Source organism: Lepeophtheirus salmonis, chromosome Z (genome assembly GCF_016086655.4).
Source record: "Lepeophtheirus salmonis chromosome Z, UVic_Lsal_1.4, whole genome shotgun sequence".
Taxonomy (NCBI): Eukaryota; Metazoa; Arthropoda; class Copepoda; order Siphonostomatoida; family Caligidae; genus Lepeophtheirus; species Lepeophtheirus salmonis.
In genome coordinates this window covers 19,628,617-19,650,938 of record NC_092584.1, presented here as the reverse complement: position 1 = coordinate 19,650,938, position 22,322 = coordinate 19,628,617, and the positions used below count along the sequence as shown (strand labels likewise).

At 31.7% G+C, this 22,322-nt stretch overlaps 1 protein-coding gene across 3 annotated transcripts in view; it reads left to right on the top strand.

Annotated features, from left to right (window-relative positions):
• Positions 1-21,997, top strand: part of LOC121130131 (SET domain-containing protein SmydA-8) — a 63,585-nt gene extending 41,588 nt beyond the window's left edge. For all 3 annotated transcript variants that reach the window (XM_071893674.1, XM_040725858.2, XM_040725859.2), the window contains exons 4-8: positions 17,736-17,969; positions 18,028-18,150; positions 20,073-20,407; positions 20,466-20,565; positions 21,469-21,997. In XM_071893674.1, the coding sequence (XP_071749775.1) occupies positions 17,736-17,969; positions 18,028-18,150; positions 20,073-20,407; positions 20,466-20,565; positions 21,469-21,849 (1,173 nt within the window). In that variant the 3' untranslated portion in view covers positions 21,850-21,997. The remainder of the gene's footprint in view (positions 1-17,735; positions 17,970-18,027; positions 18,151-20,072; positions 20,408-20,465; positions 20,566-21,468) is intronic.
• Positions 21,998-22,322: the final 325 nt, after the last annotated feature.

Below are 22,322 nucleotides of genomic sequence, written 5' to 3'. Positions count from 1 at the left end.
GGTAGTTACCCACCAGGTCTAAATTGAAATTGATCCGAACTATTTCTGTTATTTCCGACGTTTCTTTATGTAAGAGGATTACTGCCATAGTACCAGTCGTCAGTAACATAATTGAATAGAGACATAGCTAACAGTAATGGAGATAGTTTTGTAATAAATAATATTTTTGCAACATATATTATCATGTACTATGTACATTTTTAATTTCCGCTCAGTAAGATATTCCCAATTTTTTATTTATTTATAAATATATTCACCACGATATCTATTTTGATCCATTATATGGTTTATATAAAAATGTTACATCATAGGGCAAACGACATAGTTTGTAAAAAAACACGATATCTTATAGTACAATTAGAAATTGAGCAACATTTTCATCAATACAAATACTTTACTTTATGAACGCATAAATATTTTGTGAATAGCTGTGAATTTTTGAAATTTATTTTCAAAAAGTTTGATATTTAAAATTTAGAAGCTCTGTGAGCTTTTGAAATTTTTTTCCCCACAAATTTAATATTTGAAATTAAAAAAAAAAAAATTATATTTGAAATTTTCTCTTTTGATTTTTCAGAAATTTTTTTTTAAAAAAACATGAATGGCTGTTACTTTTAGAAAATTTAAAAGAACATAATATTTGAAGGTTTTTTGAAAAGTATTAAAGTTTCAATTTATATATTATAATCCTGCGGATGCTCTTGGAGGTCCTCTTCCAAAATCTCTCCAATTATCATTAAGAATATAATCGAAACAATCACAACTAAAAGTGATCTTATAAATTTAATTATCTTATATTAAAAAAAAAACAACGAATTTCGCTCTACCTAGAGGAAAAGTTGGTGAGTCGGGAATCATTTTGTGTACTACTACATTACTTATGACTATATTTGATTATAGCTCTAGTGAGGATTTAGGATCTCCACATCAATATTCGCTGAATAAATTATCAATCACACTAAATGTTTACGATCCCACAAAACTGTATATAAAAAGGAGTTTTTCGGTAATAATTGACATTAAATGATTGATGAAGTCCCTTGACAATGGTAAATGATATTAATATGACATCAATACTATTTATTTTTATTTTTTATGAATTGTCAAATGGGGTGTTTTATACCAAATTATATGGTTAATTGATTTAAACTTCTATTTTGTAATTATTATTTAGCATTATATTTTTAATAGCTGATTTCCCTACTAAAATTTACAATTACATCCTTATACATAAATATGTAGATTCATTCTAAGAAATATTTTACTTTTGTTTAGTATTTTATATAAATTACGTAAATAAGTTAACCCAATTAGGAACAGAATATTGGAAATTTTCTTTTTTGTTAATTAAAAACTTAACTGAAGGGCATAAAATAATTAGAAATTATTTACTAAGAGCTTTAAAGGATGATATGTGTCTATAAATAGATAATAAGTTTATCATCTGTTTTTTAGATAACTTCTTTATATACAATTTAATTTTACTACTCCAATACCAAATTACCCCACATAAAAACAAAAATTACGTTTCAATACCAAGTGGTACATTAAAGTCTGTATAATTAATTAATTAATAATATAATTTCAACAAAATTAATACTAATTATAGAATTGTGGCTGAGCTCCATTAATAGTTAATGTAGTCACCCTTAGTGGCAATGATGGCTTCCAGCCATAGGCGAATGTCATGGCATTTGCTGCAGATGTATTCCTCTGACAGATGACAATGACTTTGAGGGCCTCGGTGTTTTGATGATGGACTCTTCAGGCCTTTCCTCGACATGCACCCAATAGTTTTAGTCCAGGGGGTTGCCATCAAAGCTATAGGGGCCAAAATTGTAAAAAAGAGTTCAAAAGAGTCTTGCGTCGTAGGAGATATCCAAAGTGGTCAATCTAGCCTCACATGACTCTTTCCGGCCACTTTTTTTATGGATCTCTCTGAAAAATCTGGTGTGAGATACCGAGATCTCTGGCATGGCCCCTCATGGACTTGAGGGGATTGACCTTGGCTGTTTTCTTTAACTCATCCGGGTTTAGTTTATTCTTTTCTTTCTAACGTTTATGACTTGCTGTCGGTGGTCCTGAAAATTTGGAGTACGTGTATGGAAATTCTTCAATGAAATTCAAGTGTCATTTTAGAATGCGTAAGTATTCAGATTTCAAAGGACCACCCGGTATCTGCAGTCCAGTTTATTATTTGTTGTATAAATATGTTAGGTTTTTATGTCATTTATTTTGGATGGTGTGCTTTGTAAATGTTTTAACAACCCCAAATGGCCAGCAACTGAAAAATGTGGAGAGCCCCGTACTCAATAGGTCATTAAAAAACGAGATACAAACGCTCCAAAGCTATTAAAAGAAGAGTTTTTGAATTAAAAAGGAGAAACAACTTTTCATATTATTTGGAAATTACCGAAAATATCCGGACTTGAATCCAACACTAATATTTTCTAAATCTATACTATCTAAAAAATGTTTATTCATGCGAATTTGTCATTGTTATGGCAATGATATCTTTATTTCGAAGATCTTCGGAGGTAAATATAATGTGACACAAATTTGTAGGTCTGAAAAAATAATTTTTTCAATGAATATCTTTTTATTGAAAAAAACATTACATAATATGACCTTCAAAGAAAGATTTGAGCTTACATTTTGGAAAGCTTAGGCAGATATTATTTAAAAACTGGCATATTATAGGCATTTTTTATGTGCTATGTTTCTCTTGTTTAACATCGCATGGTTTAAGGTAAATTATCAGTTCTTGACAATGATTACGTTAATCATCATAAAAAGTGCTGTGTTGTATGGCAAATCCTCAAAATTAAAACAAATAAAATAATGTAATATTTTGTTCAAGCAAGGACAAATTTATATTTTGAAGTAAAATATAAATGTATGCTCTCAGTACTTAAAGCTGTTTCAAAAGTTTCAAAACAATACATAGTGATGAGGAATATCATTGCTTATATTATAGAAAAATATTTAATGTATAACTTAAAAAAAAATATCTATTTAGTGCACTAACAAATAGTGCACATTATCCTCATATTTTTTCCGGCTTCAATGCTAATTTCGTGAAGTCATGCCCGTAAAAAGAAAATCCAGGTAATCGAAGGAAGATAATTCTAACGTAGTTATCCATTTCAAGAGATGTTCGAATTCGGATTAAATATTCTACGAGGAACAACTGGAGGAGAATCATCTGAAAAAAACTACCAAACATGATGAGGGATTAGAGTGGATTCCGTCCTTGGGAATGAGATACCAGGATCGAAAGAATAAAGCAATCCATTCACAATATATTGAGGATTTCAATATTTCAAAATGGGATCACTTAAACAAGTATATTAGGAAACAAAAATCCTTGCAGATGCATATTTTCAAAATGACTTTTTTTCAAATTATACATTAAATAATGTAGTTTTTCACAATTTGTAAGGCTAAAAATGGAAATTTATCGAGTTCAGAACAAGATACAGAATTGATAAAACACATTTTTAATCATAAAGCCACTTTTACATAAGGATTTTTTATCCTTCTTTTAATTTCGGGATTGTTTTATTGGTCAAAAAAAGACTCTGAACGATCATAGTACCTAATTAATATTATCCCGGATATTTGTGAATTCAGATTACTGAGAGGCAAACTGAGATCATTTTAGTATTCTACGCTCAAAGATAAATTCCTTTTTTGGGTTGAATTTGTTTGTACAAAATGAGTGTTCCCCTGTTTAATCAATGAAGAATAGACACACAATCTTAGGTGTAGGGGATCTAACATTAAGTTAAAATCCTTATTCATGTTAATATAACGCAATTGTATGATTTGGATAAAGATTTAAAAAGAATCCCTGAAAATAGTCAAATTCAACAATGCTGACATCACATGAAAATGCTCAATTAGTATCATAATAATATTAATGTTAATTGAACACAGGTAATTTTTTGTCATTGAAGGCAATAATTGATCCATTGGTACTAAAGGAAATCATTTTTTAGAGCAAAAAAAAAAAAAAATGTAATTGTACAGACTTCACTCTCATTGGATCCAAATTTAAGATAGATACTGTTAAAAAAGTACAGGAATTGTAAATTTAAATTGTTCTGTCTTTCATTATGATGCCAAGTTTGAGCCCGATCTGTAGAAGAGTTTGCTTGCAACAGCTGGATAAGTCAGTTTTTTAGTATTATTTTTTAGACAATAAGAGGATATTTACAATGAATGAAATTATTCTTCAAAAAAATCGTCATACCAGGTTAAAGGAGTTATCGCATGAGACGCGTCACTGGACGGCTTGTTCCAAAAGAACATAATTTTCTGCAAAAACAGTACTTTGAGCAAGTTTCTTCGGACATGCTTGATCCTGCAAATTCGGACCCAAAGTTGATAGAACTGTTATTGAGACGTGGGTCAAGGAGAATGACATCCAAATAAGCCAACAATCATCAGAGTGGAGGGAGAATAAATTCATTTTAAAAATCGTGGAGCACTAGTCAATTTGACTATCCAGCTGTTGCAAGCAAACTGATCCACAGATCATTCTCAAACTTGGCAATCATAATGAAAAACCATGCTGCCAATATATTAAAACATAACTTTTTAAATCCCTTCGGTGTGGGCATTTTAAACTAACAATTCCCGGTACTTTTTTGACTGAATGTATGAGAAATAAAAGAAAATCACATTTTTTGGACAATAATGACCGTCTTTTAATCTCGATATTGACATTTAAAAAAAAAAAATTCTCATTTAATATCTTATTTATTCGGAAAGAGTAAAAATGCATGAGAAATAAATTTCTTACCCTACACTCAATGGCTTTCTCTCTCCTCTTTATAATATGCAGTATTTTATTAGGGTGGTCGTCGAAACTTTTCCATAGAGCACCCAATTTTTAAAAGATAAAAACAACTTCATCCCTAAAATTCGAATAGACGTTTCCCGAGACTCCATCCAGACACAAGGTTTTATCATCCTTATAATACTTTCATATAAAGTTAGATATAATATCTTTGGAGAAAATATAATTCCCTTGAAGACTGGTAATCACATCTCTTTTGGGAAAGTGGCCTCTTTTTGTGCCAAATATGTTTTGGAAATGGGAATGAAAGTAGTCTAACACATCTACCAGGTTAGTTATAACTTTTCCATCATGAATAATTTTTTTTATTCTGGGGAGAGAAGATCTCTTATAATTTTTTTTAAGTCTTCTGCTCGCAGACACTTCCAACTCAACTTTTTCTTTCATTTCGGCCTCAGCCATTTCTGCAGTTCTACAAAAAAATTAGAGAATCTGCAAAATACGTGCATGCAAAAATTGATCCATTATTGAGAACATTATCCACTTGACTGCCATATAACCTTGTTTCTTTCCTATTTTCCAAAAGAAACTGTGAAGTCGTTGAATGATTTATTTTTATGAGCCTTAGAGTCGCGTGGTTTGATAAAAAAGAGTTCATTAAAACCTCCTAGCAATTCTTTTTTTAATTTTTTTAAAACTATTTTGGTATACTTAATCCAGAGAAATTTTATAAGGTCTGTGTAATTCCAAGCAAATCAATTTATGGTCAGACGAAGGTTCAGGTTTATAAAATCCTTTTTTACCATATGAATCAATGTAGGAGAAATCAAAGCCAAGTCAATTCAGGAAGACTGATTCCCTTTCGTCCAAGAAATAGTTTCTTCCCGACTGAACTTTTTTGTTAAGTCAACAAGATTGAACTTAAGAATTATATTTTGTAGAGCAGTAAGGTTTGGATAGTGTGAATCAAATTTATGGATATCCACATTTAAATCCTCAATTAGCAGGAACGGAGTTGAATCCTTTATTTGGTTATTAAAAATTGCTTGAAAAAAGGAAGTATACCTTTCATTCGGCCCTTAAGCATTTATAAGACTGAAGCTCATCCTATTTAAAGAAATTCGAATTTTATGCCAATCGCTTTTGTAGGAGAACTCTTTAACACAGGAAACATTTTTGATTTTCAAAACTCCTCTATTAGAACCATTTCCACTAAAGAAATACTGAAATATTTTAGGTAAGCATATGAGACAGTTATTATAGCAAGAAGATGAGATCTTTGATTTAATGTCCTGAAGCCAAACGATGTCAAGATCCAAGGAAATCAAGGCATTTATTACTGCATACCTAGATCTTCTATCTTTATCCCCTTTTGTATTTAAAGAAATTATTCTATTGATGCTCATATTCAATTTTTATTCCTTGGAAATTTTATTAGGGATTAAGTCCAACAATTTGGGTCTGTATTTTTTTTGTTTGATAGCTTCATTTTATAATCATGTAAAAAATAAATAAAAGAATAACAGGAGTGGTCTACTAACTATCAAAATCACTAGACTCAGACATTTTTGACTGTTTCTTCTCTCTTATAGGGGAAAGGCCTGTATCCGGGTTACTTCCTTTTCCCTCAGAGGAAACACGAGTACAACTTTCCAGAATTGTATGGACGTCCAAATGAGGCATGTATAGTTTTTTTCGGCTTTCTACTTTCTCCATTATTCGTCATCATTTTCTAAAAAAGAAAATTCGTTTCCCTTAACCGAATAATCGATAAGCACTTGTTCTATATCATCATTTGCCGGATCATTGTTTACTCCGGAAGACTTTTCTTCATCTTTTTCTTCTACAGTTTTGGTCTCACTAATCTCTTTAATTTGTTTTTTGGATATAAGATCTTTATCAATTCTGGAAGACTTATCTTCATTTTTGTTTTCTACCAATTGCCCCTCCTTATTCCCTACAATTTGAACTTCTGATGGAAGACGTTCTTGCAAGGCCTTTTTGAGAGCCCTTTCATATTCAACAGTTTTAAGTCGTTTTCCCAAGCAATAATGCTTTATATATCCAAAATTGAAGCGTCTTTGACATTGAAGTTGCACTCCAGAAAACTTCAGCTGAATTAAATTTCCTTGCACCTGTAAAATTTGAGGTATAGACGAAGGATCAGCTACACTTTCCACGATGTAGTCACTGTTGCGCCATATCTCCTTTTAACATTTATATTTCCCCTCCGGTTTGTCATTATTATTTTTTTTTTTTTGGGATACTAATTTATAATTTCCCCAAATTGCTTCATCCATTCAACCACATTTGCCTCATTTACTCTTTTGAAAGTATTGATAAGCGTCACCACTAATTTCTTCTTTTGATTTATATTAACATTGCCAATTCCTTTTATTTTAAAAGTGACTTCCTCGATTGAACCGTCCATATTTTTTTATTTATCACATTGTGTTTTTTAAGTCATCAATTCGACCCCTAACATCTACAGAGAATCTAGTATAAAACAAGCTTTCCCCAGACTAAATTTAGAACTAGTTCCCGCAATGTCAGGCTCATTAAAACCATATTTCATTGCTATATCGTATATATCAATGTGTTTAACATTATCTCCTCTAAAGCATAAACCTTCCGTATTTTCCATTGTGAGCACAAAAGTCTCCCATTTAAAGTTATTGTCCAGGTTCACCCGAGCCACCGCATCTCTATGAATGCTTTTATTTTCCTTCAAGACATTTGAGTAACCTCTCCCATCAATCCTCGATCCACAAACCTACAATCCTCGATTCACATACACAAGGATGAGATTTATTGATTCCGAAAAAAAAGGAGATGGGACAAACTATAGCCATTGGAGACCAATTACTGTTCTCAATGAATCATATAGGATTCTCTCTGGAGTATTGGCTAAACAGATGCAACCATTTCTCAACAAAAAAATTGGGATCGAACAAAAGGGATTTTTAAAAGAATAGGACAATTTACGATGTTTCACGTAATATTTAAGATGTAATTGACACAGTGGAAAGTAGGAAGAAGTTTGGAGCAATAATAGCAATAGACTTCTCCAAAGCTTTCGACTCTATTTCTCATAGGCAAATTCTTAGATCTGTAAAAAAAAATTACTTTCAAAACGTTTTTTTTAATCCCGTACGTGCCTTGCTATATAACAGTACTTCAAAATCTTATTGGATGGTCTAGAATGCCAGCCAATTATCTTAGAAAATAGCTGTCGTCAGGGATGCCTCGGCTCCACTTCTTTTCGTAGCTACAATCGAAGAACTTGTTTTAAGTGTTACAATGAGTTACAGAGGCGTTGGGATTTGCTTTGAGGGATCTTCGCATATCATTAATTTGTATGCAGATGATGTAACTTTAACCGTATAAGCGAATTCTGAGTCTCAGCTAATTGCCAGAATAAAAGTCTTACATAATTATTTAGGGAGCTTTCAAAAAAATAGGATTGACTGTGAATAAAAATAGCACCTTTATTTTACCTTTAGGCTCCTGGAAGTCTGAAGATAATCTTAAAGTAAAAAGTTGTAAAGTTAGAAGAATGGTGGAAATTTTGGGTATCAAATGGAATAGCAGTGGCATTCATGAAGATAATTGGAACGAAATTCGGACCTCTGCAACAAAAAAAAGATTCACCCTTCAAAAAAGAGTTGACTTTCATATCAATTTGTTAAAGCCTTTAATTTTATATAAGGCTACATCAAGTCAGCAAATAGCTAAATAAGCTATTTTAGAAGAAGATAAATGGCTTAATTGTTTGTTTTATAAGAATTATACCGAATCCATGAAAAGACCTAAATCCTATATAGGAGGGGGAGTAGCCCAACTATCTCGGATTGTCCCGAAAATTTACTCGAAAATTTTTGTGTATATTTCAAGAAATCCAGCAGTAGAATGGAGAAGAAGTATAACGAACCGAGAACTGTACATTTGGCTTGTGATGGGAACTAATATGACCAACAAATTACATCTTTAATCTCTCCAGTTTGGGGCTCACCCCTGCATTTAGAAATGACTCAACTATGGATATAATTCGGAAAAATTAAATAAAAGTTCTTTTTTAGAAATTTAAAGGGCCCCTCAATTTTAGAAGAACGCGCAATCACACGAGATATTTTAACTGTCCATAATTTAAATTCGGAAGAATTGCTCAACAATGGTAGAATAAGATTTACACTTGTTAATTCTTCAAAATATTATTCAGTGCCACGCCCATGGCACGTTAAGATGACCGCACTAAATTTTGATGCAGCTGAGAATTGACTCTGGGAGATACATAGTAAGAGTTAGGGCCTCCCTATGGGTTGGAAAATAAAAATACTGTCTTCTCTGAGGGGAATAAATGATGATAAAAAGTTTAGCGTGCAGTTACAAATCTACACAGATTGTATTAAATATACTAGGCCCTGAAAGTACTGTGGAAAACTATATAATAAAACACTTGATGCGTTTGTGGACTACCTTGCCATACATATCCTAAAATATTTTGACTTTACAAATCTAAAAGGGCTGACGAATGTGAGAGAAAAATATGTTAAATGTCTGATTCTTTTTGGAATTTCAAAGAAGAAGGGTGGAACTTCTGAGGTAACAAGGGCTCTCCACATTGCAATTCTTAATAGTAAAGCCCTCATCACCATCCGACTAACTAACTATCGGCGTATTCGGGAGGATGAGTTGAGAGGTATCATCTTGGCAGCTTCAGCCTGCTATGTTTCTCTCACAATGAAAATTCCTAAATCAGGATGTGAGTCATGGAATTGTGCAGGGAAAAAATCCAGGTCCTTCCATCAACATCACGGAATCATCAAAGTATTTTAAAAAGGGGTTTCAGATATTTTAACAAATATTTATCATAATTGTTAATTTGCATGTTTACTGGTTGTGTTTTTTTAAGATGATTATTTCGAATATTAGTTGAGATTCTACCCCGGAGCATTAAGTATAAACTTTAATGTTTATTTAATTCCTCTTTACGCAATTGCTCCGGTTTATTTATATAGGTAGGTATGTTCTATATAATATATAAAGCAAATAAAGAATGTAGGAAAAAAAAACCCGAGTAAAAATGCATGAGAAATAAATTCCTTACTCTACACTCAATGGCTTTCTCTCTCCTCCTTATAACATGCAGTATTTTATTATGAAAATAATAACAGCTTTGCACATATTGGAATGTCCCGTCATTTCAAAAAATGAGTAAGCACATCTATATTTATAAAGCAAGGTGCGTCTTTCTTTGTAATCCGTACAGTTATTTTTAAAACACAAATTAAGTATAGATTTATATTCTAAACAAGAAATATATTTACATTAGGCTGTATTGTAATGACAAAAGTGCTTGGATTTGCTATTACAAAATAATTTTTGCTTAGAACCTATTTTTTAATACTCCGACCAAAAGGTCCCTCATGAAAGAAAAAGAAAAATGTAATTTTTGCCCTTTAACCCTCACCCTCTGGGATGCCCCTATATTTTCCTATATTAAAGAGTCATATGAAGTAGAAAAATGATTTTTGAGAAAAGTATATATAAAATGTTACCACTAACTGATTCTTTCGCACATTTTACATAATTGATACTCTCAGCATTAAATTAATCTGAAACAAAAATCAAGAAAAACAGAAAATCCACTATTATATATTTTTTTACATCCAATATCAATACTTCATTTACATGGAACCAACGCACATTGAGCTCAAGTGAACAATTTCTCCCGAACAGGTTGTCCATAATTTAAATTTAATTTTTGTGAATAGTTATGTATTTTTAAATCTTTTTCCAAAAAAAAAAATTACAAAAAACAGGTACCCTTAAAATATAATCCTGCAGAGGTCCCTGAAATATGAACCCAAAAACAGGAGAGCTTATATACATACATCTACCATAAGATATTATTATAGTACGCGTATGTTTGTATGTCCGTTCGCTAATAAAAACTCATAAGAATTAACCAGGTTATATATTTCACAAACAGATACAGATACAGACTTTAGACATAAAATAAAAGTTGTTCAGAAATCTGAGGTAGGTACTTCAGACCATGTTTAATTCTGATCAGATCCAATTCCTAGGCTCTGGAAGGAAAGATTATTTTTTCACAAATAGGTTGATTTTTTTCATAAAACAAGATCGAAGACACGGATCTCAAAGTGTTTTTTTTTTTTCAAGTAGAGGTTGTCCATTCGAAAATGTAACATAACAAATAATAAAATTCAGAAAAATTAATCACTGTCCTAAAGGAAATGATGCTATTCTACCACTTTCTACCAAAGTTCTTATTAATAACAAGCTTAGGAAGGGTATTAAAAACCCAGATCTAATATTATTTATAAGGGGGAAATCTATATCAGGAGCCTCCAATATTAAAGGAACTAATATGCCCCGGGGGCTTGATACCTCTAGCCGAATAATAATTCCTATACCTAACACATATTTAGCATAAAACTAAAGTGTGTTAAATATACCTGTATTTAATTGATGTGTCCCACATTTGGTACGTGAGGCTCACAGATATGTATAATGATATGGCGGCCAAATATGTCACATGGGGCATACAATTGCAAAGTATTTCTAAATTGATGATACTTAAAATAATGATTACATGAGCACACAACTCATGGGATTAATAGTACAAAATTGTTAGGGCGGACAAGGAACAATCAAAATACATGCAGACCTACTAATTTTTAGATGCAACTGAAATACCATGCTTGTTTTTGCACAATACATAGTACTAGTGTTGTTGTAAAAGTGTACTTAGCCGGTATGACAAGTTTCTAACGGGTGAATCCAGAGTAATTTAACTGCTAAGTAATTTTCCAAATGACCCAAATGTAGCACATTGGGTCATAAAGGCTTAAATACGAATTAAAAAAGGGAATTATGAAGAGGATTAGCGAGTTTGTCTAAGTATGTATATATTAAATAATTCGAAATACACTCTTTAATACGAATACATCCTAATATTATATAATATTTATTTCTTCCGTAGAAAGCAATATTGTATGTTATCATTACGTTGCCAGAGTAATAATTCATTAAAGAGCCTATGCTTAATCCTCTTTTCCCTTCTCCTCAGTCTGTGTATAAAGTAACATCATAAGTTATAGTCGAGAATAATGATAATGAACTTTTCTTTATGAATAATTGACCCATATGAGGGAACCCAATATATGAATTAGTGTTGGGTTTCGCTCTTGGAAATTCTAAATTGGAAAAAGAGCGTACTGCTTTTAGTTATAGCCTTATAACTTATTCATAATATATATACTGAAGAAGAATACCATAGCTTATATTAGAGAAAAATATTCAATATATAATTTAACAAAAAATATATTTTTTTTAAATATACGTCTTCAAGAAGGATTTTTGAAAAAAAAATGGTCTAGAAAAATCGGTGTTGGACTGAGTCTCAACACTAATAATATCTGTGTATTTACTAGGCTTGCTAGCGTTCCGTTCAGTTTTTCGTGTTTCGTTCAGCGTTTAGCCATTATTTTTGTTCCGTGCCGCGTTCCCATTATACTTAGTACCAGGCTTGTAGAGTATACAAGCAGACACTAGCGCGCTATTTAAATGAAGCTGTAGAGTTTTTGAGGCATACAAAAGTGGGATACTCGAAATGAGATTGCTAAATTAAATTGAATGTAGAAAAAGGTGGGCGCTTTCACGTATGTCGGGGGCGCCAAAGCTTTTTTGTTTCTAAAATGTCTATATGGGAATCATACCAAAAAATTAATCACACTCAAGCCCAAAACACTAATAACAGACTGAAAATTGCAATATTTTATTTTCGCAGAAGTAGAATAGCTATGTCCGTTGTGATTCAATCATATCGATCTTCTCTTAATCCCATATGTAAATATAGATGAATTCAGTCATAATTAATTATTCATATCTATTAATATAACTTATGCCCAACTCTTAATAGTACTGAGTCATTGTAATAAAAAGGCATAGTTATAGCACGTCAACCCAAAAGAAACCCAGAATAATTTTTCTCAAAATTGAACATGGAATGCATTTTCCAATAAATTATAGTTCATTTCAATGAACAAGTGATTCTGATTAATCCTTTGGTGGCACCGTTAATTATACTTAAAGTAGCCAAAATTCAGCGCCACATTTACAGATTTAGGAAATTCCTAAATAATATTTCTAAGACAATATTAGGCCAAATTAAGTCCGATAAATAAAACGGAGTTTTTAAACTACAGTTAACCCTCCTGGATGTTTCAATTCATCCCAGAAATTTGAATTAAATGCCTTTAATTGATCTTAATATATCCTTGAAATATACCCTGTTATTTGATAAGTATAAATGATTAAAAATAAATAGTTTTTGACTTTAACTAAACCCTGAAATGTAGGAGACATTGAAAAAATATATGGGAGCCAAGATGAATAGAAATACTATTAATCTTGATTACAACCAGTAACGTTAAATATATTATATAACTTAAAGTATCTACTCAAAGTGAAGTACTTTAAATCCATACGAGAAATTACAGCCCAAAATATAAACACAAAGAGCGTGAGAATGTGTTTTATTGAGTACAAGATAAATAAAATTATTACTGCGTAAAAGGACATAAATAATAGTAGGTATAGACTTTTTAGAGTGGTTAATTCACATGAATATGAATATCTGGGGCATCTGCAGGGGTGGAGGCTTTAGGCACCTTCCCAAATTAAAAAGTTTCCCCTTAATTTACATTTGCATTGGAATGCTACTTTCTTCTTGTAGTTAAAAATATATTTTGTCAAAGTTTCAAAGGTTTCAAAGGAATGGGAAGGAATCATGGACTGCTACAAGATTGCTTGAATATGCTAAGAATCATTGGCATTTATATACAGTCAATTTCTTTTTTCAAAATGATTTGAAGAGATATTTAAATATCTACTTACATCAAGGAATCTACTAGAGGTATAGATCAAGATGGGGACCTCGTCCATGGATGTCTACATGTATTTGTGAATATGATATATTTATATAATATATCCACATACTTATTGACTTATCAGTTATCACAATCATAGATTTTGCTATGCTAACTTCGACCCTTCATTTGTGAGAGTAAATTATCTTGGAATCTGGAGTCTTTATATGTTATGCATATTTTGTGATTCTTCATAATACTCTGCGGATTTTGGATCCCAACAAAATAAAAGAAAATCATAATTTCAAGACCTTCCGAAATAAAACATCAATTTGAATTGTTAATAAATAGTAAATACATGAGTCCGATTAATTTGTATACTTTTGGAGCTTTTAAAAAAGATCGTCACAGTTTGTGGTTCAAAGTTGGAATATCATTTACTAATATAATACTTACTATAATTATTAAGACTTTCGGAAGAAAATTGATTTGAAACAATAATAAATATAAATACTGGATTCGAGTAGTACTTTAAGCCAACGCAACATCTAACTTAATACATCAATACTTCAAAAGGGTTTCTCTGATATATCTGCAATCCATCTAAAAATATCAAAAACTAAAGACCCATGATATATTTTATAATAATTTATTTAATTATTATGATATATCTACAGATCCCAGTTTGGTCTTTAGTTTAGTTAGACGCCCTGCTCTCTATTTTGAAAGACGGATGGAAAGATGGAGGTCCCAGATGGTATTGTCCTACACAAGTTTACAAATGCTTGCCCATCACAGATATTTCCGGTTATAGCATCCCGTAGAAAAGATTATCTGACCAATTTCATGATTTCCTTAGAATTTCATAGTTGCCGATGTTCAATGTTTCTTTTGAGACGGTCCTAGGACAATTTAGTTAAAATATTTTGTCGAAGGACATTTTGGTGAAGGATCATTTGTCTATTCTCTATGGAAAAGTCAATTTCTTTGCCCTAGATTATTCTTGTTCGCCGTCAATTCAGGATTAAATACTACAGTGTTGTGTTTTTATAATGATCATTAATGAATATCATCAAACTAAAAATATTATTTTGACAAATAACTCTAATGAATTTACTTATTTATATAATAATAATAACGTATGTACAATATAGATTTATCATTTTAAAAAGAACATAAATATATAATTGTAAATATCGATCTATAAGGTTGTTCCGAAATGATTGAGAAATCCCCAGTAATCATGTCACATAGTCTGCATGGAGAGTTCCTTTTCGTTCACTAACTTCATCATCCTCTGGTCCCCGCGTGTGAGGTCTTCATGACTATCAAAATTGGCATCCCAGAGCAGGTGTTTCAGCTTAGGTGGACGTCCTGATGAGAAACCTTTCTCGAGCGTAAAAGTGCCATCAGGGATTAGGATAAAAGATAGTGAGGTCGTTGTGGGTATCAAACACTGTTTTGCCCAGTTTACAGAGTATTAAAAAGTACAATTGAAAATTGTGAGTCTCCATGATCAGCGACGAATGGAGAAACATGTGCAAATGTGATATGTAGTTATTAGCAGTTTAGTCTCTGACTAAATATGGAATATTTTTCGACCATAAAGTTCATGAAAAAATCGATTCTGTTAGAATTTTGTAGCTATCTCTTCTCCTTTTCCTTCAAACGAACCAGTCTCAATCACTTTTGGAACAGGCTGATATTAAGTATCATGTTTTGGGGGGAAATGTTCCAAATAATCTTAAGGTGAAGTGTTTGTTTGGAAAATTGTCCTTCCTGAACAATATTTTTGGCCAATAAGAAAGTTAAAAGTAAAACTGGAATTTATTTTTTTGACAGCAAATGTTTTGAAGTGTATTCTTTAGTTTTAGCTAGAATATAAAGCAATTATAAAAATGTGCAAAAGAAAAAAATAAATATTAGTTTTCAAATAAAACATTTCATTTTTTTTTGTAGGATTATACGCATTTTATAGGGACTGTATTCAAGATAACTTAATAGACAATTTATCTTTGGAATGAATGGAATGTTTTTATAAATTGTTATTACCTTTAATTCTAATTTACTCTGTTGTTTCACTTCGAAATATGCCCAAACTTACAGGAGTTGAAGGCTTTAATGGCCATTTTTATGTTAAATGACTTAAAATTCAATAATAAAAGTGGAGTTTAGCCGTCGGGCGAAAATACACATTTTCAAATACTGTTGTATAGTGTTATTTACACTTGAAATACTCGAAGCTGCAATTTACTTAAACAAATAATTTGAAATTTAAAGCGTTATTCCTTAATAGACATAAATCCCCTAAAAATGTTGTTTTTGTACTTCTTAACCGCATTTTCACGATTGGATGATCATATATAAGGATATATGCGGCGTGTAAACATAAAAAAATATTTCAAAAAAGGAGAACATTTAAATGTAGTCTTTTACATCACATATACAATACGAGTGTCGTTTGAAAAATCCGTGTAAACTCACAAAGAGATGGCACCACGGGGTGTATCAAACTTATGTTTAGTTAGTAGTATCTCATGGAAGAACACACATCAACTTTCAGCCTGATCAGTCTATTTTTTTCTGTTTGGCATTCGTTTGAATTGAGGAATCGGTCAGAATGATTAAGCATCTTTTTGATTAGCAAGGAATTACTTTCATTGGCTATTTGAAAAGTGGTAAAACTACTACAAGCGCATATTATACATCTTTATTTGACCATTTGAAAACCCAACTATAGGAAAAACGCTCACGATCGGCACACAGAATATAACTCTTTCATCTGGACAATACACCAGCTCACATTTCAGCAGTTGTGGTTGCAAAATTAATGGTGATAGGATTTTAACAGGAGATGCCCACATCTCTAGCAATCTCATGCACCTTCATTCTTCTGTTATCCATCACCATATATTGCATTTATCCATGATTTCTGGAGTAGTAACCTCAACAGGGCGTCCAGAACGTTCAGCGTCCCTTGTGCCCATCTGACCACTAATAAAATTTTGAAAACACTTATAAACTGTTCTAATTGAAGGTGCAGAGTCCCCATAATAGTTATGAAGCTTCTTTTTAATCTAAATGAGACGTTTTACAAAAGAAACAGAATCTATTTTTCGTCCACTTTTTGAAAATCACTCGACTTCCTCGATTCAAACGAATGCCAAACAGAATGAAATAGACCGATCGGGCTGACAAGTTGGTGGGTGTTCTTCCATGAGATGCTACTAATTAAATATGAGCTCGCTACGTAAGGTTATGCCATCTCTCGAACTTTGCATAGACTTTTCAAACGATCCTCGTATTCAGGACAATATTTAATAGATATATTTTAGTCAATTACATACCTTCTAGTCAAATTTGTGGGATGATTTAAGATACCCACTTCAAATATAGTTTCGAACCTTTATTTTATTTAAGTGACTTAAATGTGTCCCAATATGACCTCTCTCCAATAAAATAAGTCAATTTAACATTATTTTGTTGCGACAATTAGTTTTGACTACTTTAAGCCCAATTTGCGACACATCCAAAGAGTTAATAAAAATAGTTTGTAGATTTAAATAAACGATAATTTATCCAATAATACAAATGTAATCCACTCTCAATTTTGTGAAAACTCATTCCAGCAGCTTACTTAATGTTGACGGGTAACATGTATAAAAGTGAAATTAAACTTTTGCAAAGAACAAACTTAATTTAATGTGAATTAATTATGGATACTTTTCGTAAAAAGGATTTAGTTTCAAAGGAACTTATTTATTAGAAAATGTGTAAGCATCTCGATTTTTTAATTTCTACCATTGTTGAAAATATCCATTTACGACTCAATTAAAAATTATTTTATATTCTTTTTTTTTTTAATTTAGTGAAACCATGCAAATAATGGGTTCATGGCTTTCTGCGTAATATATGAGTATCGTTCTTTTTCCTTTTGTTCAATAAAGTCAAAAAAATATTAATGCCTTTCAAATATGTATTAATTATCTTTTTACATTTTCTATCTCATCCTTATTTTTCAATTTATACTTTAGGCACCAGAATTTGGGAAAATCCATAAGCTATTACTACAAATCGCTGCCATTACACCTCTTCGATTCCTTCTTCTCAATGAGAGCCAGCATTGGAATCAAGAGCGAAATCTTCATTATTCTAAAATTATACGGAAAGATAAATCTTTTTTCTTGGAGAAAGATATGTCCAAAACAATTATGGAAGACTTTGATGTGGACTATGATGAGTCGGTCATTAGTCAAACACTTCGACAGGTTTTCAAAAAATAACTCTTTGTAGAACTATTTGATTTACATTCCCTTCTTCATGCAGATTTTCAATAACGCCAAATCCCTTGAAAAAAACGGAAATGACAACTCAGGTCTCTATTTTCTTTATTCTCTTATGAATCATAACTGCATCTCCAACACAAAGTCCATCATTCATTGTGTTAAGGTAGTAAAAAGAGCTTTAAATAATAGCACAATAGTTGTGCATGTAAAGTAATCATAAAAATTTCAGTTGACAATCTGCATAATTCATTCACTCAATAACTTTGAATAATGATTTGAGACAATATTTCGGGTGAGATCATGGACTGAAATTCAATTATTTTTTCGAATCCTGGATCCATTTTTTCCATATTCTCGTACAAACAAACCTATACGTTCTGCAAATAATAGAGTTAGTAAAAAGAAATCCCTCATTTCCCCCAATTGATTGCTTTAGTAATGTGTATCTCGCGTTGTACAAGTGAGATCAGTTTACGCTAGATTATGTAAGAAAAAAATCGATTTCTTACTTAAAAAAACTAGTTATACAATTTTGTTGGACTCAGTATTATTTGAGTGTGCCTCAAAAATGGACTATGGCAAAGAGAAAATAAGGCATATTTATCTTTTTTCTTCGATAAAGGGTAAAACACAAGCCAGGTAGCTAAAAATGTGAAAATCGTTTATGGTTCTAATACAGTAACAGCCAATCATGTGAAGTTTTGGTTTCGCCGTTTCTGTTCTGGTAATTTTGATGTCAAATATTCCGTCGTGCAAGCACTGTTTTGATTACCAAGAATATAAATATTAATTAAGGCGGGAGGGGGGGAAGATCGATCCATGAATGATATTGGAGTTCTTTTTATTATACCTAATATAAAACAATTTAAACTTCGTATCATGTCATTGTACAGATTTTTCCACCAATTAAAAAACCCAGATCCAGTGGCATTCTGGCAGGGGAGACGTAAGGGACCATGTCCCTTGATATTAATATTTCATGGCGGTAAATTGAAAAATTTAGCCATGAAATATCAAACAAGGCGAAAATTTTTACTATTATTAAGAAACGGCCCAAAATTCATCGTTTATCAGTATTAAAAAAACATACTTAATTAAAAATAGCAATTTTTAATGAAAAATCTATAATGAAATGTTCAACTAAAAATGTGTGATTACGAGTGTGGGATTTGAATTTGAAAATCCTAGACTTGGTTGAAACTACTATAATTTTTAGATGGCCAAACTAGTTCAGTCCATTACAGAAGTTTGGTCTGGACCGGTTTCAAAGAAAAGTTCCGTCTTGAACGGCCCCAAATAAAATAATATTTCGGAAAGGTCTCATTTCAAATTCGGTCTAGTCAAATTTATAGATGAATTCTTGATGACGTCAGTTATTTAAAAAAAAGTGAACATCGACATACGTCCTATCAAGTTAAATGTGTTCCATAAATAATAGATATTTATGTACAATTCATAATCAGGAGTGTGTAGAAAATTGGTCTTAGATTGTGTCCCAAAAAATGTGTTCATAAATTGAGACAGTACAAATCTGTTCACAATTTAAAACGCACTCCAAATTTGTTCAACGGTATAAAATTGTTGCCTTGGCCGAACTATCGGCCCAGATTGTCTAGAAAAAATTAGTGAAGACTTTATCAATGAAAATCAAGTCTTGTGTCGAGTCTGAACACTACAAACTAAGTTAGTTACAAATTTCTTTATACGACGTAATTTTCCTTCGTATTTTTTCTTTTGTTTTACTTAGCGAAAGCTCATTTTTTTTTTAGAGCTCAACAACACCTTTATTGTAACTGGAAATTTTTTCGTCGAAAAGAAACAAATTAAAAAATTCCCAAAAGTTTATAGCTTAACAATAGCTAATATGAATTCAACCCATCAGTGTTTAGAAAACTGCTGACAACAAAATAACCGGTGTGTTAGTGTTATTTTTGTTACGAGCACAAGAGTGTGTCTATAGAGATATTTTGGAAATAAGCAAGTTGCCAACTGATATTATTATTTTCCCCGTACTAGGATGTAGTTTTATTTAGAGCTCCTCTAAACAGAGTGATTTAGTTTATTTATTTTAACTCCAATAATTAGGATGACTCATCTCCTGCTCAAATCGATGTGAGGGCACTTCGACCTATCAAAGCAGGCGAAGAAATTTCCACACGATATGTTAGCTCAAATATGGGTCTCCCAACCCGACGGGAATTACTCCTAGAACATTGGGGTTTTACTTGTAACTGCTCACGATGTAAGGATCCGAGTGAGTTGGGGACTTACACATCCGCTATTAAGTGTAGTAGCTGTCAAAGTGGATATTTTCTACCTTCACTTGACCTCCTGAAAGAATGGAGTTGCAATAGTTGCTCCAAAGGGTTGTCAAAGATAAGGCTCCAGATGATTATTAATGAAAACACTGAGAAAATCCGGTTTTTACAAAATAAATTAGGTATTGAAACTTATTTAATTATTTTCTATCCCTTCTAGGACTGCAACCAGGAGTCAAGGTCCAAAAATAGACGTACTAAAAGAACTTATTGTAGATCTAAAAGACAGCTTACACGGAAATCATTTTCTAATCCTTCAAGTAAGTAGCAAATAGGAATGTAGAAAGTTCTACACGATGTCAACTTTTAAGAAAATGTATATGTCTAGAGTTGTTAATTATAAGCATTTAGAGGGGTGTAAAATTCTTGCAGTTGGCAATTCAGGCAGTTATATATATATATATATATATTCCGTAGTGATTATTCCTACTCTTTAATTCTTGAGGAGATGTTATCTAAGTATAATGTAACCAGGAGGGCGTGTGCTCACCAAAGAAAGAAAGTATCTCTTATAACTACCTGTAGTTAATCTAATCGAACAGCTAACTGACAGCTAACCTGTTCTCCTTCGACACATTTTTTAATGTGTATCGTTTTGTAATATCATTTTTTTTTAGTTTCTCTCATTATTCAGGGGCGTCTGCAGTATTATATTTTTTTTTTGGTGGGTTGGTTGGTTGGTTTTTGGATTTTTTCAAATCCAAAAATCCATTTTTTTTAAACAAATTTGAAAATTTAATTTTTTGGGGAAAAAAAAATTTTTTTTTACAAAACTTAAAAAAAAAAATCCTATACTATACTATAGCCCCTCCAGCACACCCGCTGCAGACACTCCTGTTATTACATACTGGCAGTATTTAGAATTTACAACTGTAAATAACTTTGTCCCTAAGGCTGTAAATCCTAAAAAGAAACTAGAGCTTACACTTAAAACTCCTAATTGTTACACTTTAACAATCAACTGGACACACTTTTGTGATTATATTTAATAAATATAATTTCTCTCGTCAAGAATAATGATAACAGCTTTAAAAAGTTAAAAACGCTGCTTTGGTTGTCATCAAAGAAAAACCTCATGACCTAAAAAAATTCTTAAGATTTAGAATCCTGTATTTTTATACGGGCTTTTGTACGGGTATTAATGTTTGATTTTATATTCGCAGGTTGAATATATTCTGGTTGTCCTTATGTCCAATTCAATTCCGAGCCTCAGCTCCTCGATTAAAAACAAGAACATCACAATCAATAACATCGATCCTTCCATTTGGAAAGAATACACTGCCCTGTGTGAACATATTTATTATGTCATGAACAAACTTGATCCGGGGTATAGTAAAAATCGAGGGAAAATCCTCAAAGACTACATACGGGCTCTAATGAATTTAGCAAAAATTGAAAACAATTTAGGATCCATAAATAATGTAGAGTTTAACAAACGAAAGGAAATGGCAAAATATTTTAGTAAGGAGCTGATTGGATGCTACAAACATGAAAAGTTTTCTTCCTCCAAAATGAAATCAAATGGAAATAGTTTTAAACTATGAAAACTTACCTATACAAGTATATATCAGAGCAAAAACGATTGATACAGGGGTACAAATGTTATTAATTGAGTATTTATATATGTTTTAATTACTTTGTTAAATTTTTTGAGGTATCTAAATAAAATAAAAAAAAACTAATGAAAAGTGATGGTTAAGACTTTTTCAAATCTGCAGTCGATGTAATTTTATATTTATTTTTAATTTACAACATTTACGAGGTTCGTTTGAAAATTACGAGCAAATCCGAAACATGGTACTACTCGTGTATATCAAGGTTATGATTAGTTAGTATAATCTCTTAGAAGAGTACACACCAACTTTCAATCAGATGGGTCTATTTCTCTCTGTTTGGCATTTGTTTGAATCGAGGACTCGGCGGGAAAGATTCAGGGGACTGTCTTTTGAATTGAAAAGAAGTAATCCTCATCGGCTATTTGAAAAAGGGTAAAACTATTACAAGTGACTATCATGTA